Source organism: Saccoglossus kowalevskii, chromosome 22, assembly GCF_978046115.1.
Source record: "Saccoglossus kowalevskii chromosome 22, keSacKowa6.1, whole genome shotgun sequence".
NCBI classification, from domain to species: domain Eukaryota; kingdom Metazoa; phylum Hemichordata; class Enteropneusta; family Harrimaniidae; genus Saccoglossus; species Saccoglossus kowalevskii.
This window is the reverse complement of record NC_140662.1, coordinates 2,457,911-2,478,565: the sequence shown is the minus strand read 5'-3', so window position 1 is coordinate 2,478,565 and position 20,655 is coordinate 2,457,911. Positions and strand designations below refer to the sequence as shown.

The 20,655-nt window shown below is 35.8% G+C and overlaps 1 protein-coding gene across 1 annotated transcript in view; it reads left to right on the top strand.

Annotated features, from left to right (window-relative positions):
- LOC100373482 (oxysterol-binding protein-related protein 3-like) overlaps positions 1–14,121 on the top strand; it is a 99,151-nt gene extending 85,030 nt beyond the window's left edge. The window contains exons 17-21 of the mRNA XM_085495614.1: positions 1,868–2,003; positions 9,293–9,437; positions 11,893–12,019; positions 12,272–12,394; positions 13,617–14,121. Coding sequence (XP_085351740.1) covers positions 1,868–2,003; positions 9,293–9,437; positions 11,893–12,019; positions 12,272–12,394; positions 13,617–13,728 — 643 coding nt within the window. The 3' untranslated portion in view covers positions 13,729–14,121. The remainder of the gene's footprint in view (positions 1–1,867; positions 2,004–9,292; positions 9,438–11,892; positions 12,020–12,271; positions 12,395–13,616) is intronic.
- Positions 14,122–20,655: the final 6,534 nt, after the last annotated feature.

Sequence of the window (20,655 nt, the reverse complement as noted above, 5' to 3'; positions counted from 1 at the left end):
ATTGACAACACGCAGATTGAACTGCAGCAGGGAATAGAATAGCAAATGAAAACATGCATTGGAAATAAATGAACAATATACAACATTAGAAGTACATGTATAACAAAAATAATATATTGCTTATAATATGACAAATAACCAGAAAAAAAAAAAATAGGCAGTGAGGAATCATTTGAATTAGGAATTCCCCGCTGACAAACACGCCCAGTACGCATGAACTCAAAATTAACTAAAATGTCAGGGGTTAAACTGCGTAAAATTATTTCTGGTTTTGACAAATACCGCATCAACAGTCATACAAGATCAATAATAATTTACAAATTTACACAGTAAAAATTATGCAAGTTCATAGTTGTTTGAAAAAAACTTCTCAGATTTATATTTGTACGCCATCTTCGTCAAAGTCAAAACCCTCAAAGTTCAAGTCTGCGTTGCTGTCGCCATCGCACAAAATTCCTATGTCCTGAAGTTTGTCGATGTCATTGCTCCCAATTTAAACACTTTTAATCCACTGATTTTGCTGTCTGTCAGCTTGGCTTTGTTAATTCATGTCTACTCACAATAAAAAGATAAGAAAAATTGGGTCGCAGCAAACGACTCTACTACAATGGCACACAATATTTTTGGTTAGTCTGTCAATCATCTTTGACCTTTAAGCATCTGCTTTACTGATTGGCTTAGTGTTTCATCATAGAGGTCAAGTCAACATTGCTTTCTTATCAGACTAGGTGCTCATCAATCGTGGTGAAAGTTATCATTCATTAACAAGTTCCGACTGTTGGAATGTCTCACTATATTGATATAGAGGTGGGCATGAAATAGGAAGAATTTTTTTTCCCCAACGACAAAAGAATAATTTTCATGACAGAAATGCAATACTGTTATCAAAGAGGGTAAAAAGTTGACAGTTTTCGGCGTGACATTGCAAAATTGCTGGTCCCAGTTATGGATTCACGAGCTGCTACCAAATTTGTTATAAAGCCAAAACAACGTGATTTCAACCACGCTCCCCGGGTTCGAGTTGCTACAATATTGCAACATTATATTGGTTTCATTGTTGATGACGCTAAAGCCAAACAAGTGAGACACTTGCTTCGCTGCTCTCCATATACTGTAAGATTTGCTTGAATCGTTTCTAAGGAAACACAAACCAAACAGCCCTTTTCAGGGCCATGACATATTTCAAAATGAGAACTACCATTTCTGCTTTGAAATACATTTTTGTAGACTTGCTAAATGTTATGACTTCTTGCAGTCTGTTGTGATTCTGATAAAAAGTCTTGAAAAATAAATGTCTATTGCGTAAAATGAGGGGTGAATGCAAATTAGCTGGTAATAGGAAATTTTGAGATCTGCCTTCAGGGCAGTGCGTTCACCGCTGTTCACGTAATTCACATTTATTTGTTATCAAACTTATAACAGACTGCAAGGAAGTCAACTGTTCATACAACAAACAAGTTATTTTTTTAATTATAAGTGTAGAAAAAGACCCCCTGGGCATATGTCTGGACATGATCTCAATTTCTTCATTTATCAAAATTGGGGGTAGGCGTTTGCCCTGGGCATGGGCTTTTACCAAGATAAATATAGTAATATGCAAATGGCGTAGTTCCCGATTGGGTAAACCTGTATAAATTATCTGCATATTATGCAAATAGTGTAATTCCTAATTAGTTAAATATTTCGAATAGTAGGGCTCTGGTTCAATCTATTTTTTATCATCACTCAACTATTCTGCTGTGTTGCTTCTATTTTGTTCCATTTTTTAATTTCAGAAAAATAAAAAAAACATCCAATCATGACGAATGCAGATACCCCAATAAAAATAATATTGTTGCTCATTACATATGAACATATTTGTTTTCAGGTATAATGATCATTACCGATGGAATAAAGTTACTACATGTGTTCACAATATATTGAGTGGACAACGTTGGGTTGATCAATTTGGTGAAATGATTATACACAATGGTCCAATTACATGTAAATTAACATTTGCAAAGGTAGGTATTGAGGTTATCATCTGATATTACTTGTTTGTACAGCTGCATGGTTGATACAAGTATTATCATGGGCTAATATTATTCATGAACTTGTCATGATCAGGTTGACGATTTTAAAAAATTACACAAACAAATTACAAAATTAAAATTATACAGAAATCACAATTCTTCATGTGGAATTGCTTGTTTGCTGATGTCAGATAAGTACAGTACAGATGTTGCAAAAGTTTTGGCCTTTTTTTGCTCCAGCATTGCTTTATGTTTGGGAAAATGAAAAGCAGCTTTGCTAAAATGTTGTATTGCATTTGCCCCACATCACCTTAAAATAAGCTTTGACATGTTTCTCCAAGTACAAGTAAATTATTTAAAACTGAAATGAATTATATATCATAAACAACAAAACTAGTACAGTATTTAATTCACCAAACATCTTGGCATTCATTGACCAAGCTGATTGAAATCGACTGGAGTGTTCCTAGTTTATTCCCGACCATACAAGCCTCATTGTATTGCTCATGTTCACATTGATTCATATCTATATCTTTTCAAAATTAGGATGATAAAAAGGAAGTCCCATTATAAAATTCCAACTTCTCCTTTTTTTAGCTGTTTTAATTATATACACACAATATAACCTCTTGACCTTGTCGAAATGTATTTTCAGCAATATTCTGACGTAGATTTTTACCTAATGTGGAACAGAATATTAAATTTTCAGCACAATGACTTGAATGCAAAAGTAAAAAATATAACTATGTCTTGCTTGCAAAGTAAATTGATGCCTGGGTTTCCGAATTGTACTGTTGATGTACTGGTATACACTTTAGCGGAGAGTGTAGAGTGAAATAAAAAATCCAACACAACAACCCTGTATGTTATTTGTGTACGTGAGTTATGACAGTATGTACATGTACAGTTCAAATTGATCTGTATTATTTTTGATGTTTTAAAGTTTTGCAATGTCATATCCAATCAGCTGAGTTTCAGCAAATGCTGTAACAACAAGTATTTTATGCATATCAATGTATACTTGCACTTTCAAAACAGTCGGACACATGGTGACAGTTTTCTTTTCAAGTGAAATTTATTCGATCAGGTTTATGCTGAATATGTTAAATAAAGATAATTTTGTAATTGCCAGTAGTGAAGTTGAACTGTAAAAATTAAAGCGAAGAGCCAAGTTGCCAAAATTATATTAATGCTGACCACTTATCTTGTACTTTACTGAGGTCTACATCATAAGGGACGACGTCAAAAGATCGATGTCGGATAAATAACTTAATTCCTTTAGTTTTTTTCCAAACCCCCCTACCCCCCACTGCAACTTAATTGATAAATATTGGTCATGGCGTCAGACTGCATTCACCATTAAATACAAATTGATAAGCAGTTGGTTGTCGGGTGGGTGTAAAAGGATTTTACAAATGCACCTCATTTGACGCACAGATTTACACTCGAACCAAACCATTTTTCTGTTTGTTTTATTTCCCTTTTCGGTTATTTCTGTCCATGATTGAATAGAAAATAAAACGAACTACAAATACTCCAAGATTTTTTTGACTTTATTAAAAAATAAAATCGTTTTTGTAGCATGGAAACTTTTTGAGGTCTATTTTTTTATCAGACATTGATCTTTTGACGTCGTCCCTAACACTGTTACCTTTTACAAAGTTTATGTCTTCTGTCTAATTTTTCTGATCACTATGCCCCAAACAATGTCGTAGTAAAACTTAAAGGAAGTGAATACAATCATCCAAATTACGTAACAAGGGGATCACTGTTTAAGTTATGTCCTCAAACGATACCATGTAGAGCAGTATATCAAACAGTACAGAATCAAATTTATAATGCTGAATAAAACACTTCAAACATCACCATTAAAACACCATTTCGATCACAAAACATTCAGCAATGATGATGTAGTGAAGCTGACCCAACACTGAAGCGACATTGTAGCAAGGCCAGATGTTCACGCGAACCTGATGCGAAGCTGAAGTAAAATAAGCCAAAGCCTATGCAACAGCTGTACTGTAGAGGTCCTACCGCAATCTGTGATAAGATGAAGCCCATGTCTAGTAAGCATGTGAACACATAAAAACAGTTTCAAGGCCCCAGCATTTGTGTCGTAATGACTTACATTTTCACTGGTGCTACAGGATATTCTACTTTTATTAGCTCCGCAGACGACTTTGTTGAGCAGAGCTTATCATATGATTGTTTGTTCGTCAGTGAAAACTACAATTCTTATTGCTTTGTTATTTGGTGTATATGTACCTTGGGCAGACTTCTCTTAGATTTATTCATTTCATTTGATATCTCTAATTCTCAAATGTTTAGTCCCGTCTTCCGTGTGTCTGTGTGTGCATACGTCCAGACCTGTATCTTAGAAATGCCTGGACCAATCACAATCAAACTTCACTCATACATGACATTATACATATGCACATCAATTTGTTTCACGAGTGATTCAAGATGGCCGAATGGCGGCCATTTTTGTGCTAAAAAAATCAAGCATTTCTCGGCTGTTTACAGATGGATTTTGTTCAAACTCAGGTATATACATTAGACATTATAGGACCTTGATGCACATCATTTTGTTTTTCAGATAAGATTCAAAATGGCCAACTGGCGGCCATTTTGTTTGAATGAATGTGGTTCTAGTGCCATATCTGCTTTGACTGATTATGTTCAAATTTTAAATATTCATTATATATCATGTCATAGATATACAGATCTATTGGTTTGACGATCCTATTAAAAATGGCCGAATGGTGGCCATTTTTGTGCTAAAAAATCCTCAAATATAAAGCATTTCTGGCATTTATGAATAGATTTTTTTCAAACTTGGTACATACATTTGACATTACGGGTTCCTGATGCACACCATTATATTTTTCAGATCGAATTCAGAATGGCTGACTAGCGGCCATTTTATTTTAATGAACGGGCTTCTAGATCTATATCTATGACATGCTTTGACTGATTATGTTCAAATTTTATATATTCATTATTCAAAATGGCTGACTTTGTTGCATTTTAATCCAACATAATGGAACTGTATTAAAAATTAATTCAACTATATTAAAAGTTAATCCAGTGCGAATACATGTCTGTATAATTGTGTGTGACTGTCCATATATGGGTTTTTGATGCATAGATGCTCTTGGCTCATGTGCAGATTTGATTACGTTTTGGTTGAAACCATGCGTATTAGTTACCTAATTTGCATGATAATTATCTGTTTCAGGACTGTTATCTAAAGAGATTCTTTTTGGATTAGCTGAAACTTGGTACATAGATGCCATTGGACAATGTACACACCTAATAAGTTTTGGGTTATATCCATGCATATTAATTACCTCATTTGCATAATAAAAATTGTTGGCATTTCCACTGGTGCTTCAAGTACAATACATAGAAAATACATAGACCTGTTTAGTTATGGTTAAATCTGTGCATATTAATTACATAAGTTTGCTTTTCTTTTGATATCTCTGGTTCTAATCACATTTCAAAGAAAATTGGTACATTGATGGTCTGTGACATTGTGCTGACCTGATTAGTTTTACATTTAAATCTGTTGATATTAATTACCTGATTTGCATAATAATTATTCAGTTTTCAGCTTTTCTCAAGTACTTCTTAATTCAATGAATCTTGATACATAATTATTCCAAGTCAATGCTATGATCTAATTAGTAGTGGGTTTATATACATCCGGAATAATTTGATATATTTTAATGAGTTAATCATCACATTATAATGAAACTTGCCATTGAAATATACAGAGGGCGTGATTAGCTGGTGTACAACGTTTTGTGATCGCTCCTGATAAAACTTGCTGAATTTTAGTTATTTGACTATGCAAGCAACAACGAGATGTCTTACTAACTTTAAGTGAGTTTCCTTTGTGTTCATCTTGTTTATAAATGATTATGGCTGGACAAGAAAAAACGCCCGAGGCCAAATTCTACTGACTCGGACATGACGGAAGAAGCCACTAACAATGAGGATGATGTCAAAGCAATGTTGAAGTAGTTGCGTGACGGTCAGAGTGCAATTCAACGAATGATCGACAGTAAGATAGATTGCTTGAGAACAGATTTAACTAAAACCATAGCAAGTAAAATGAAGAAGCTTTCTGATTCATTTGCACTGGAAATTGGTCGTTTAGACGCAAAGTTATTAGACATGGAAAGCCAGGTACAACAGGTGGCTAGTGGGATGTTAGATGTCGACCCTTTGGATAACCCCGACATTACATTAATTGTGTCTGGTCTTAAGCAAAATGTTGGCGATGACGTTGCAGATAACAGTTATTAAAGCAGTCCGATTACAATCTCGACAACCAGGTGTCGGGTTAATAAAATTTGCATGCAAGGATCTAGAACAAAAGAAGGAGCAAAACATCGTTTGAAAGACAGTGCAAATTTTCAACAGGTGTTTCTTCAGTCTAGTAAAGCACATACGGATAGGTTACTGAAGCTTAATGCTCGTACCCAACTTAACGAATTGCCAAATGGTAGCGATTTTCGCATCACCGGTAGTGGTAGAATTGTGCGTAAGACCTACAACCAGCGTGGAAATCTGAGAGAAGAGAACCAAGGTCGCCTGGAGACTATGCACGGTAATACAGAATAGGATTCAACTCAGCTCAGTGGACTGAAAATTGCACATATTAACGTTTGTGACTGGACACAATGGAACTGTAATCTCTGTGAAAGAATACTAAGAGGTTTAAATGCCAATATCATTAGTATTAACGAATCCCATTTACCTCGCGATGACGTAATTAGTAATGATAATTACAATTGGATTGGACACAATAGAAATCTAGTTCATGCTGACACAAACCGGACATTTGGCGGGGTTGATCTATTTGTTAAGTGCTCACAATATAATGAGTATCTGATATCAATAATTGACAAGGGCCACAAAGACATACTCGGAGTTCGGTTTGAGAATAAATTTACTGGGTTCACTTTCCTAGTTTGTTATTCGCCACCTGAAAATTCGCCTTGGGGAAGAAATGCAATTGCATTCTTTAGTCACTTATTCAGTCAGCTTTATATGACAGATGATGTCGATACAATTATTATATGTGGTGATCTCAATGCTCGTTTGGGAAATTCGAATGATAATATTGATGTAATGGATAACATTAGGAATTGACATGTGATTGATACTAAAATTAATCAACATGTCACAGTTTTTGTGAGTTCATGCAGGAATCTAAGCTATGTATTTTAAATGATCGTTTTGATAGACACCAAAATAATTTTACTTTTATTTCTAGTAGGGGGAGATCAGTAGTTGATTACGTGTGCGTTCCCCAAGACCATTTAAGTTATTGTAATAATTTTAATGTTATAACTATGTCGTCTATGGTTGAGAAATACAATTTATATGATGCACACACTGATAGAAGTAAACTCCCTGACCACTCACTTTAAATTTTTGATTTTCTTGATATAGACCACTGGGTTCAATAATAGAACAAAGTTTGTCAAATGATATTAATATCGGTGGAACCGGCACAGTGCGACTGTTAGAAAGTATTGTCTCAACCAGACTTCTATTAATTTCCTAGAATCAGAAGTAGCTAGGGAAGCCATATTACATTTAACTTCTAAGATTGAAATTTGTAGGGAAATGCAACAAGAAATTGATGAGATTTATGATGATTTATGTAAATGTATATTAAATGAAATGAATTCGACCATTCCAAATTATAACTGCTCCAGTGGGGCAAGGAAAAGATTCCATCATCATAAGCCTATTGGAACGACTAGCTATATAGTATGTGGCGTGATATGAGAGAACGAGAATGCTCTTACACTCGATTTGTTGGTTCTAAGAATATTAGAACGCTATTACGTAATGATTTCAAAGCAGCAAGACGGGCATTTGATAAAAAACTTTGGTGTTACAATATGATAGTAATAATGAATTAAATAAGAATTTCTCTACTGTAGAAATTGAGGCAGTGGTAGCAAAAGCAAAGTCAGGGAAGGCAGTTGGAGTAGATAGAATCGTGTATGAAGTGCTTAAGAATGACAGTTCTGTTGCTATTTTGACATATCTTTTTGAACTTTGCTTTGACAGTGTAAAAGTTCCATGCATCTGGAACAAAGCAATAATTTGTCCAATTCTGATGGTGAGGTCGAGTGAAGCTCACGTACCAATGAATTATAGGGGTATAAGCATACACTTTATCAAAACTTTACAGAATCACGTTTTTAGAAAATAATAATATTTTAGTAGATGAGAAAAATGGTTTCAAAAAGGATAGAAATTGCGAAGATCATATTCATATTTTGACATCTATTATCAGGAATAGAATATCCCATGATTTATCAACTTTTGCCGCTTTCATTGATTTACGAAAAGCGTTTGACAGTGTTGATAGAGACGAATTGCTATACAAATTACTTATTAACGAAATTAACGGTAAAATGTACAAGTCTATACAAGCTATATCTTGTGTAAAACTGAAGACGTACGTCTGAATTTTAATAAACTACACGATTGTATTGTTGATATATTATTTCAAGCTCTCTTTCTTAACCTTTATTTGTAAATGTAATCATTATTATATAAGCTGACTTATAAGTCCCCTGGGCTAGGCAATTCTTTGAGCTGCAGGTCACTATAATAAATTACTTATTACTTACTTACTTAATTATACAAAGACCTAATTAGTTTGGTGCTGGTAGAGGTGCTCTGGAATAAATTAGACCGAAAACCACAGAATCTAAAATCAAATGTATTTTCTGTAAATATTATAAACTTTAATAATGTGGATCACAATGTTTTCATGTTGTACATCTCAAATACCAGACAAATATTAGTTGCCAAGCTTCTTGTTTGGAAGGCTAATTTATTTTTAATATGTCTCTAATACTTCCAGCCAGCACACAGTAATTTTTTCCAAGTTTTCTTCAATCTGTGATTATTAGACATAATACAAAAACAAAAGTTTCATTTTATTAACATTAAATTAATAACTGGAAAGATATTATACTGACCGTAACCAATTCATAAATAGTGTAGTGTGAATAGTGGGACTATATCACTAAGCAGTAGATCATGTGCTATCCTGTGATCAATATTCTTACCAGACATGGGATTCCCTTATAGTTTTATGTTTGTCACTGTTTTTTAATTCTCATTCAGACAAATACTAGAAAGGTGTCAAATCTATTTATAAAATTTGTTCTTTATGGCAAATACAAAAAATACATACAAGAATTAATGTTGACAGCAATCCATCCTTGTATATTATTCAGGCTAGTTACTGGAGTAGTAAACGATATGAAGTGTATGGCGGAGTGTATAATGCTGATGGTAAAGTTGTACATCAGTTATTTGGTAAATGGACTGAAGGAATGTATTGTGGCATATCCGGGTCTGCCAAATGTATATGGAGACCAGGTAAGTCGCATGGGTTTCGATCTGGAACCAGGCCAGGGAAATAGGAGTGTATGGGCCAGGGTACCAGTGTTAGTATGTAGTAAATGTGACAATACAGAGAACCTGTGTGTAAATGGAATGAGTGTATTGGCCAGGGAACCAGTGTAGGTATGTAGTCTAGGTGACAATACACAGAACCAGTGTGTGAATGGAAGGAGTGTATGGGCCAGGGAACCAGTGTAAGTATGTAATAAATACGACAATACACAGAACCAGTGTGTAAATGGAAGGAGTGTATGGGCCAGGGAACCAGTGTAAGTATGTAGTAAATGTGACAATACACAGAACCAGTGTGTAAATGGAAGGAGTGTATGGGCCAGGGAACCAGTGTAAGTAAGTAGTAAATGTGACAATACACAGAACCAGTGTGTGAATGGAAGGAGTGTATGGGCCAGGGAACCAGTGTAAGTATGTAATAAATGTGACAATACACAGAACCAGTGTGTAAATGGAAGGAGTGTATGGGCCAGGGAACCAGGGTAAGTATGTAGTAAATGTGACAATACACAGAACCAGTGTGTAAATGGAATGAGTGTATTGGCCAGGGAACCAGTGTAGGTATGTAGTCTAGGTGACAATACACAGAACCAGTGTGTGAATGGAAGGAGTGTATGGGCCAGGGAACCAGTGTAAGTATGTAATAAATGTGACAATACAGAGAACCAGTGTGTAAATGGAAGGAGTGTATGGGCCAGGGAACCAGTGTAAGTATGTAATAAATGTGACAATACACAGAACCAGTGTGTAAATGGAAGGAGTGTATGGGCCAGGGAACCAGTGTAAGTATGTAGTAAATGTGACAATACACAGAACCAGTGTGTAAATGGAAGGAGTGTATGGGCCAGGGAACCAGTGTAAGTATGTAGTAAATGTGACAATACACAGAACCAGTGTGTGAATGGAAGGAGTGTATGGGCCAGGGAACCAGTGTAAGTATGTAATAAATGTGACAATACACAGAACCAGTGTGTAAATGGAAGGAGTGTATTGGCCAGGGAACCAGTGTAAGCATGTAATAAATGTGACAATACACAGAACCAGTGTGTAAATGGAAGGAGTGTATGGGCCAGGGAACCAGTGTAGGTATGTAGTCTAGGTGACAATACACAGAACCAGTGTGTAAATGGAAGGAGTGTATGGGCCAGGGAACCAGTGTAAGTATGTAGTAAATGTGACAATACACAGAACCAGTGTGTAAATGGAAGGAGTGTATGGGCCAGGGAACCAGTGTAAGTATGTAGTAAATGTGACAATACACAGAACCAGTGTGTGAATGGAAGGAGTGTATGGGCCAGGGAACCAGTGTAAGTATGTAATAAATGTGACAATACACAGAACCAGTGTGTAAATGGAAGGAGTGTATTGGCCAGGGAACCAGTGTAAGCATGTAATAAATGTGACAATACACAGAACCAGTGTGTAAATGGAAGGAGTGTATGGGCCAGGGAACCAGTGTAGGTATGTAGTCTAGGTGACAATACACAGAACCAGTGTGTAAATGGAAGGAGTGTATGGGCCAGGGAACCAGTGTAGGTATGTAGTAAATGTGACAATACACAGAACCAGTGTGTAAATGGAAGGAGTGTATGGGCCAGGGAACCAGTGTAGGTATGTAGTCTAGGTGACAATACACAGAACCAGTGTGTAAATGGAAGGAGTGTATGGGCCAGGGAACCAGTGTAGGTATGTAGTAAATGTGACAATACACAGAACCAGTGTGTAAATGGAAGGAGTGTATGGGCCAGGGAACCAGTGTAGGTATGTAGTCTAGGTGACAATACACAGAACCAGTGTGTAAATGGAAGGAGTGTATGGGCCAGGGAACCAGTGTAGGTATGTAGTAAATGTGACAATACACAGAACCAGTGTGTAAATGGAAGGAGTGTATGGGCCAGGGAACCAGTGTAGGTATGTAGTCTAGGTGACAATACACAGAACCAGTGTGTAAATGGAAGGAGTGTATGGGCCAGGGAACCAGTGTAAGTATGTAATAAATGTGACAATACACAGAACCAGTGTGTAAATGGAAGGAGTGTATGGGCCAGGGAACCAGTGTAGGTATGTAGTCTAGGTGACAATACACAGAACCAGTGTGTAAATGGAAGGAGTGTATGGGCCAGGGAACCAGTGTAAGTATGTAATAAATGTGACAATACACAGAACCAGTGTGTAAATGGAAGGAGTGTATGGGCCAGGGAACCAGTGTAGGTATGTAGTCTAGGTGACAATACACAGAACCAGTGTGTAAATGGAAGGAGTGTATGGGCCAGGGAACCAGTGTAGGTATGTAGTCTAGGTGACAATACATATAATCAGTGTTTAACATCTCCGCAACATATTTCACAGTATCATAGCATGTATATTTTTGTAGTAAATCTCTTCTATTTACTTTACATGTTTTTTTTTCATAACCTAGGAGCAATGCCAGAAGATTATGATCTATATTATGGGTTTTCCAGATTTGCTGTAGAACTCAATGATTTAGATCCAAATCAGAAACTTGTACTGCCGCCAACAGATTCTAGGTTCAGACCAGATCAAAGGTATGAATTATAATGATTAGAATTTGTTGTTTTTCGTTTAAAAATGGGAAAATATGGATATTGTTAATTAAGGAGAGTATTTTGTTGTTACCAGTATTCTAATTGAGTGCATTGACCTCAGACACTGCTTGCACATCTTGTGATACAATGATATTGACTCATCTCCTGTTTTAACACATTTGTAATATATTTCAAATCACATGAAAGATACATATGAATAATATATTGTAATCAATAATCTATTTTACATAGAATGCTAGAAGAAGGAAACATTGATGATGCTGAAAAAGAGAAATTAAGAATTGAAAATTCACAGCGCGAGAGAAAGAAGCAGAGAGATGAGAAGAAGCTATCTTATGAACCTCTCTTTTTTAAGTGAGTAAAGTTGACTTGTATCAGAGATGCACAGTTAATAGTGTGATACTATTCTATTAATTGATTACAGAACATGTACATGTAACTGTCACACTAGTTTGACATTAACATTATTGTCATTCTTGTAAGTTGCGTTACAGCATCTTAGTGACACAATCCTGTCACTGACATCTTGTCACACAATCCTGTCACTGACATCTTGTCACACAAACACATCACTGACATCTTGTCACACAAACACATCACTGACATCTTGTCACACAAACACATCACTGACATCTTGTCACACAAACACATCACTGACATCTTGTCACACAAACACATCACTGACATCTTGTCACACAAACACATCACTGACATCTTGTCACACAAACACATCACTGACACCTTGTCACACAAACACATCACTGACATTGTCACACAAACACATCACGTCACACAAACACATCATTGACATATTGTCACACAAACACATCACTGACATCTTGTCACACAAACACATCACTGACATCTTGTCACATAAACACATCACTGACATCTTGTCACACAAACACATCACTGACACCTTGTCACACAAACACATCACTGACACCTTGTCACACAAACACGTCACTGACATCTTGTCACACAAACACGTCACTGACATTTTGTCACACACACATCACTGACACCTTGTCACAGAAACACGTCACTGACATCTTGTCACACAAACACGTCACTGACATCTTGTCACACAAACACGTCACTGACATCTTGTCACACAAACACGTCACTGACATATTGTCACACAAACATGTCACTGACATCTTGTCACACAAACACATCACTGACATCTTGTCACACAAACACGTCACTGACATCTTGTCACACAAACACATCACTGACATCTTGTCACACAAACACATCAATGACACCTTGCCACACAAACACATCACTGACATTTTGTCACACAAACACATCAATGACATCTTGTCACACAAACACATCAATGACACCTTGCCACACAAACACATCACTGACATTTTGTCACACAAACACATCAATGACATCTTGTCACACAAATACATCAATGTAATTGACATCTTGTGATGCTGTATGTATACTACTACACATTGTCATACTTATATGTAACTTACAAATGTCAGTTGTGTCAAAACTGAAAATTCCTTCTCCCACTCTTCAAGATAAAACTATTGCTAAAACATTTGTTTTATGTCTGCAGGAAATCACTGGATGGTGACAAAGAATGCTGGGTCACAAATGGTCATTACTGGAAACTGCGAGAAAATCCTGGGTTTGCTAAGATGAAAGAAAAGTTTGTAAAGCTTTGGTGATAACGAATCCAATCCACTCATGGGCAGCAATCTTTGAATTCATGCTTCATAATGTTAGATGCCAATAGCCCCGTCTAAAATCAAGTTTGAGAAATTAGTGTAGCCATATGGGCAAGTTTATATCAGGTTGTCTGTTTAGTCTGATTAGGTATAGCTACATTATAGTTCCTGACTGGGTGTCTATATCCTGGCTGGTTCCTGACTGGGTGTCAATATCCTGGCTGGTTCCTGACTGGGTGTCTATATCCTGGCTGGTTCTTGACTGGGTGTCTATGTCCTGGCTGGTTCCTAACTGGGTGTCTATGTCCTGGCTGGTTCCTAGCTGGGTGTCTTTATCCTGGCTGGTTCCTGACTGGCTGTCTATATCCTGGCTGGTTCCTGACTGGGTGTCAATATCCTGGCTGGTTCCTAACTGGGTGTCTATGTCCTGGCTGGTTCCTAGCTGGGTGTCTTTATCCTGGCTGGTTCCTGACTGGCTGTCTATATCCTGGCTGGTTCCTATCTGGGTGTCTATATCCTGGCTGGTTCCTGACTGGCTGTCTATATCCTGGCTGGTTCCTGACTGGGTGTCTATATAGCATGGCTGGTTCCCATTAGGGTGTCTATATCCTGGCTGGTTCCTGACTGGGTGTCTATATCCTGGCTGGTTCCTAACTGGGTGTTAATATCCTGGCTGGTTCCTGACTGGGTGTCTATATCCTGGCTGGTTCCTAACTGGGTGTCTATTTCCTGGCTGGTTCCTGACTGGGTGTCTATATCCTGGCTGGTTCCTTACTGGGTGTCTATATCCTGGCTGGTTCCTTACTGGGTGTCTATATCCTGGCTGGTTACTGACTGGGTGTCTATATCCTGGCTGGTTCCTAACTGGGTGTGTATATCCTGGCTGGTTCCTGACTGGGTGTCTGTATCCTGGCTGGTTCCTGACTGGGTGTCTATATCCTGGCTGGTTCCTAACTGGGTGTCTATTTCCTGGCTGGTTCCTGACTGGGTGTCTATATCCTGGCTGGTTCCTTACTGGGTGTCTATATCCTGGCTGGTTCCTTACTGGGTGTCTATATCCTGGCTGGTTACTGACTGGGTGTCTATATCCTGGCTGGTTCCTAACTGGGTGTGTATATCCTGGCTGGTTCCTAACTGGGTGTCTATATCCTAGCTGGTTCCTAACTGGGTGTCTATATCCTGGCTGGTACCTAACTGGGTGTCTGTATCCTGGCTGCTTCCTGACTGGATGTCTGTATCCTGGCTGGTTCCTGACTGGGTGTCTATATCCTGGCTGGTTCCTAACTGGGTGTCTATATCCTGGCTGGTTTTTAACTGGGTGTCTATATCCTGGCTGGATCCTAACTGGGTGTCTATATAGCCTGCCTGGTTCAGACTAAGTGTATATATTCATTGGAGCTATGATAATGCAAGATGGTGACAGGTACTTTATAAGCTATTTCTATCAGCATTTTGAAGTTTGTAAAAATGTCATTTCTGTCATTTTCTCTTTGAATCGGTTGGTTTTTAGAATACAATGTCGTAGTCATCAAGTTATATGAAATAATTATAATATAAACCTATAAATACTATTCAGGAATAATCAATACAGGGACAACAGTTTTAGTAATTAATAAAAAAAAATATGTCAAATATTTCAATAAAGGTATAACTATGATATCGCGCACAACACAAATTTCAATTATATTATATTTAGGTTACAACACGATTTGTTAAATTCACAAATGTTAAACTGTATCAAATTTGTTGTTGGTCTTAATTTCATTATTGGAGGAAATAGTTCCAAATTATTGTTTATGTTAATTAATAAATAATCAGGTAAATTCTGCCTACTTCTTTTATCTAACATGTATATATAAAAGTTTGCTCAAAAACTACTGTGATAAGTATGTGTACAAAAGTATGATAACTCATACATATGCCTTGTATACCCTATGCCCATAAAGTTTTTCATATCACTATAGACATAAGATTTGATTTGAGTGTTGACTTGGTTTTACTTTATTATCAGTTCTAGCTAGTTTTTAAGCCAGTGGACATTTTCAAATCACATACAAGTTTGGCTTGAATTAGAATAGGCTTATTTTGGGTTCAAATTTAATATTTAAATAATTTATTATAACTACTTCAAATAAATAAAAAAAGGATTATTGAATTTAAAGTTATTAATTTCGCTTCCACTGCCAAATATTCTGAAATTTGAATATTTTTAATTAGTTGATTTGTATTTTTAAATATTGGGTCATAGTCAAAAGTGTTGAGTTTATTTGTTTTTATGGGTACATGTCTGAAATGTATATTTTACTGCCTTAATTTTGTGTTCCGTGTTACATGCCTCTTATAAAAAAAAAATTGTCTGAACAGAATCAAGACATCAATAATAAAATTGAACGTTGATAACAAAAACAATTAGTAAACAATTGTTCATTTAAGAGCAGCAGTCGGTACAAACTATACAAGATCACAATCAATGTCAAAGGCATGTAATAATGAGTGTGACTGACTGACTGTCGTTTTATTATAACCTTTTCACCAGCAGACTTTTCGCTCAAATTTTTCTGCACTTTCTTCTTATATTTTTCAATATTTCTTGAAATGAACCCTAATTTTGAATCCATCAGACAAAATTTCTGTAAATTGCAGACTATAAACTGGACTGTTTTGTAAATTTGTGATGAAGATCAAGAACTGGTAGTGAAAAGTTTAAAATGTATGTGTAGTATCATCCATTGTTACCTGTATTAGATCTCTCAAAACAATGGCAATATGTAAATGAAAGCATAATCTATGCATTTACAAATTATTGTGTCAACCAATGGTGCTTAGATATAGCAATCAATATTTGCATCTCAGTAAGCATTCAGTTTGTTATTTGAATACATAATGATATCATTTACATATTTAGCAATTGAGAATATAATTTGTGTATGTAAATATTGTTACTTTATGACAAGGTTAAATATCTGTGATTAGTTGATATATGTTATGCTTATTCATAGCAAAGCTGATTAAATTTACATTAGTATAAAACATTACTATTTTTGTTATTTCATGAAATAATGCATTGAGAATGCAACTATGTTCTAAGCAATATTGTCTACACTCTGTAGATTACATTCTTCTTTCCTCTAACTTTATGCCTATTCCATGTTAACAATTTTATAAATTAAAGGGAATTGTGAAAACTACTTAGCAATGCTCACAAGCTAAAACAATATTGGTTACTATGTTAAACTTTTATGACTCACAATACTTAATTTTAACATGCCATGTCAATTAATTTGTGTATTCGGTATAGTAGTTTTTTGGAAATCATTTACACGAGTTGTCTAGCGTTATGGTTGTTCATATAGTTTTTGTTTTCAGGATATGATCTTCATTAATGTCTACTATCCAAAAATTTATTACATTTGCCTTAATATTCCTATTGCAATAATTTGCATTGAACTTGAAAATGCATGTAGTAATATATCTCATATTTTCTGTTATAGTGAAATTCAGGAAGGTATAATATTTATAAATGTTTTATGAATTTTGAGCGACAGTTGGAAGCACTTTGAGTTGACAGGTGCAGTAAATTGACCAATGACTGAAGGAAACCCTCAAAGATTCATGGGTAACAAGTGTTACAAAATTGCTTTTACCACCAATGAAAGCATATTCTTTCGATTTGAATCAAGGTCTTCCAGAGTATTAAATGTTTTGTAAATATTTCATAAATTTCCACACAAAAAACATTCATGCCTTCATGAAATTCACTGTATTATTAGTATTATTGATATAGTGATACTAATACATCGCCATATGTTAGCTAATTTCATAAATGTATGCAGTTCTAATAGAGAAAATACAGTTTGTACTTCATACTATTTTGACACATGCAAACATACTACAATTTGGAAGCATTACTTGATTGTAACTATCAACTCAATTTATTAATGTTGAGAATTTTGTTTTGACATTTATCATTGTAATGATGACTTTCAGCTTTTAGTTACAATATGCAGTAAAGTAAATGTCAGATCACAGGATTTAACTAAATAAAACATGGTTGCTGAACTGATGACTCACTGATACATACTATGACAGTCCTAGTATGCACACTTTTCCTGTATTGTACATACTGCCCAAGTATAATGTCCAAGTATAATGCACTGTCCCGAGTATGCACACTGCCCTAATATGATAATCTGTTCTAGTATGCACACTTCCTGTATGATGCACACTGCCCTAATATGATAATCTGTTCTAGTATGCACACTTCCTGTATGATGCACACTGCCCTAATATGATAATCTGTTCTAGTATGCACACTTCCTGTATGATGCATACTGCCCTAATATGATAATCTGTTCTAGTATGCACACTTCCTGTATGATGCACACTGCCCTAATATGATAATCTGTCCTAGTATGGACACTGCTCTAGTATGATGCACACTGCCCTAATATGATAATCTGTCCTAGTATGCACACTTCCTGTATGATGCACACTGCCCTAATATGATAATCTGTCCTAGTATGCACACTGCTCTAGTATGATGCACACTGCCCTAATATGATAATCTGTCCTAGTATGCACACTTCCTGTATGATGCACACTGCCCTAATATGATAATCTGTTCTAGTATGCACACTTCCTGTATGATGCACACTGCCCTAATATGATAATCTGTCCTAGTATGGACACTGCTCTAGTATGATGCACACTGCCCTAATATGATAATCTGTCCTAGTATGCACACTTCCTGTATGATGCACACTGCCCTAATATGATAATCTGTCCTAGTATGCACACTGCTCTAGTATGATGCACACTGCCCTAATATGATAATCTGTCCTAGTATGCACACTTCCTGTATGATGCACACTGCCCTAATATGATAATCTGTCCTAGTATGCACACTGCTCTAGTATGATGAAGACTGTCTATATAGTGTACACTACCTTAGTATAACGCACAATGCCTATTATGTGGTAGTGAGTGTAATGCAAATATATTGAATGTTTAACTACATGTAGATGCTATGCAATGTGCATTTGTTGCATATTTTACCAAGTTCTGATGCATATCTTTGCCATGCATGGATGAATTTCATTCAAACTTTGTATGTATAATGGAAATCATGGATTGATGCATGTTATTTTGCTTCTCAGATCAAATTAAAGTGATTAACCATTTTACAGCCACATCTCTGAAATGGGTGGTGTGAACATGTGCAAACGTCACATATTTGCACATGTATTTGTTTCACCAGGTGGCTCATGGCATTTCAGTGCCAAAAATGGATAATGAATGTCCGTCGAATGATGCAACTTTTTAGCTCCGCTGTCGACTTTGTCAAGCGGAGCTTATCATATGAGTGATTGTCCTGCGGCGGCGTCGTCGTCCGTGTCAATGTTTTACTTTTTCGACTTCTTCTTGACACTACAAGCCTGAATGCTTTGATACTTGGTATATATGTACCTTGGGGAGACCTCTCTCAGATTTGTTCATTTCATGAGCATATTTTCAATTCTCTAATTTTGGTGAATATTTTTGTTATTTTTGGTAAAAAGTGATATTTTCGACTTCTTGTTAAAAACCGCAAGTCCAATTGCTTTGATATTACATATATAGGTACTACATGTGGATCTCTCTTAGATTTGTTCATTTTGTAATGATATCTTTAGTTCTCTAATTTTGGTGAATGTTTTTATCTTTTTTGGTAAAAAGTGATATTTTCGACTTCTTGTTAAAAACCGCAAGTCCAATTGCTTTGATATTACACATATAGGTACTACATGTGGAACTCTCTCAGATTTGTTCATTTTGTAATGATATCTTTAGTTCTCTAATTTTGGTGAATATTTTTGTCATTTTTGGTAAAAAGTGATATTTTCTTCTTGTTAAAAACCACAATCATTTATGGTGAAAAATGATATTTTTGAATTCTTGTTGAAAACAGCAAGTCCCATTGCTATACTATACATATTGTTCATTTTCTAATGATATCTTCTGTTCTTTAATTGAAATGTGCATTGCTAACAGCGGAGCTATCTCAGCTGAGAGGCTGCTTGTTTGATCTTATTGGCCTTTAAATCCTTTAAAACTGTTTCTTGCTGAAATAGGTCTGCAGATAACCCTTTATATAAAAAAAAATGATCAATTACACAAAGACAGGCAGTGATATCATTACTCCCTAAAGAAGGAAAGGACCTCAGATACATTAAAAATTGGCACCCCATATCGCTGTTAAATTTGGATTATAAGATTGCGGCTAAATGTGTTGCCTTGAGAGTGGAGAAAGTATTACCCTCCCCTATTTCTGAACCCCAGTCTGCTTTTGTTAAAGGTAGATATATAGGTGACTGTGCACGTCTGATAGATGACTTTATGAACTACACAAAAGACAGGAATATACCTGGAATTTAATTTTGCATTGATTTTGAAAAGGCATTTGACTCTTTGGAATGGCAATATATTTTTGCTGTTCTAAATATAATTTTGGGGAGTCATTTATTAATTGGATTCATTGTTTCTACTCTGATATTTCAAGTTGTGTAATAAACAAAGGCTTTTCAACTGGGTATTTTAACATAAATCGAGGTGTAAGACAAGGTGACCCTTTATCTCCTGCTTTGTTTATTTTAAGTTTGGAACCTTTACTAAATGCTATATCTGAAAATAATAAAATAAGTGGTATTCAGATTGGTCCAAATCAAGTGAAATACACTGCTTATGCAGATGATCTCACCACTTTTGTTCGAGACTTGGCTTCACGGAACTATTTAGCAAATTGGACTGTTTTAGTGCAATGTGGATAGGTAGCTGGAGACACCGAAAAGACAAACCTTTAAAATTAAAATGGTCTTCAGATTGTGTTAAAATTGTCGGTATATATTTTTCATATAACGATGATCTTTCGACTTCAATGAATTGTGAAAA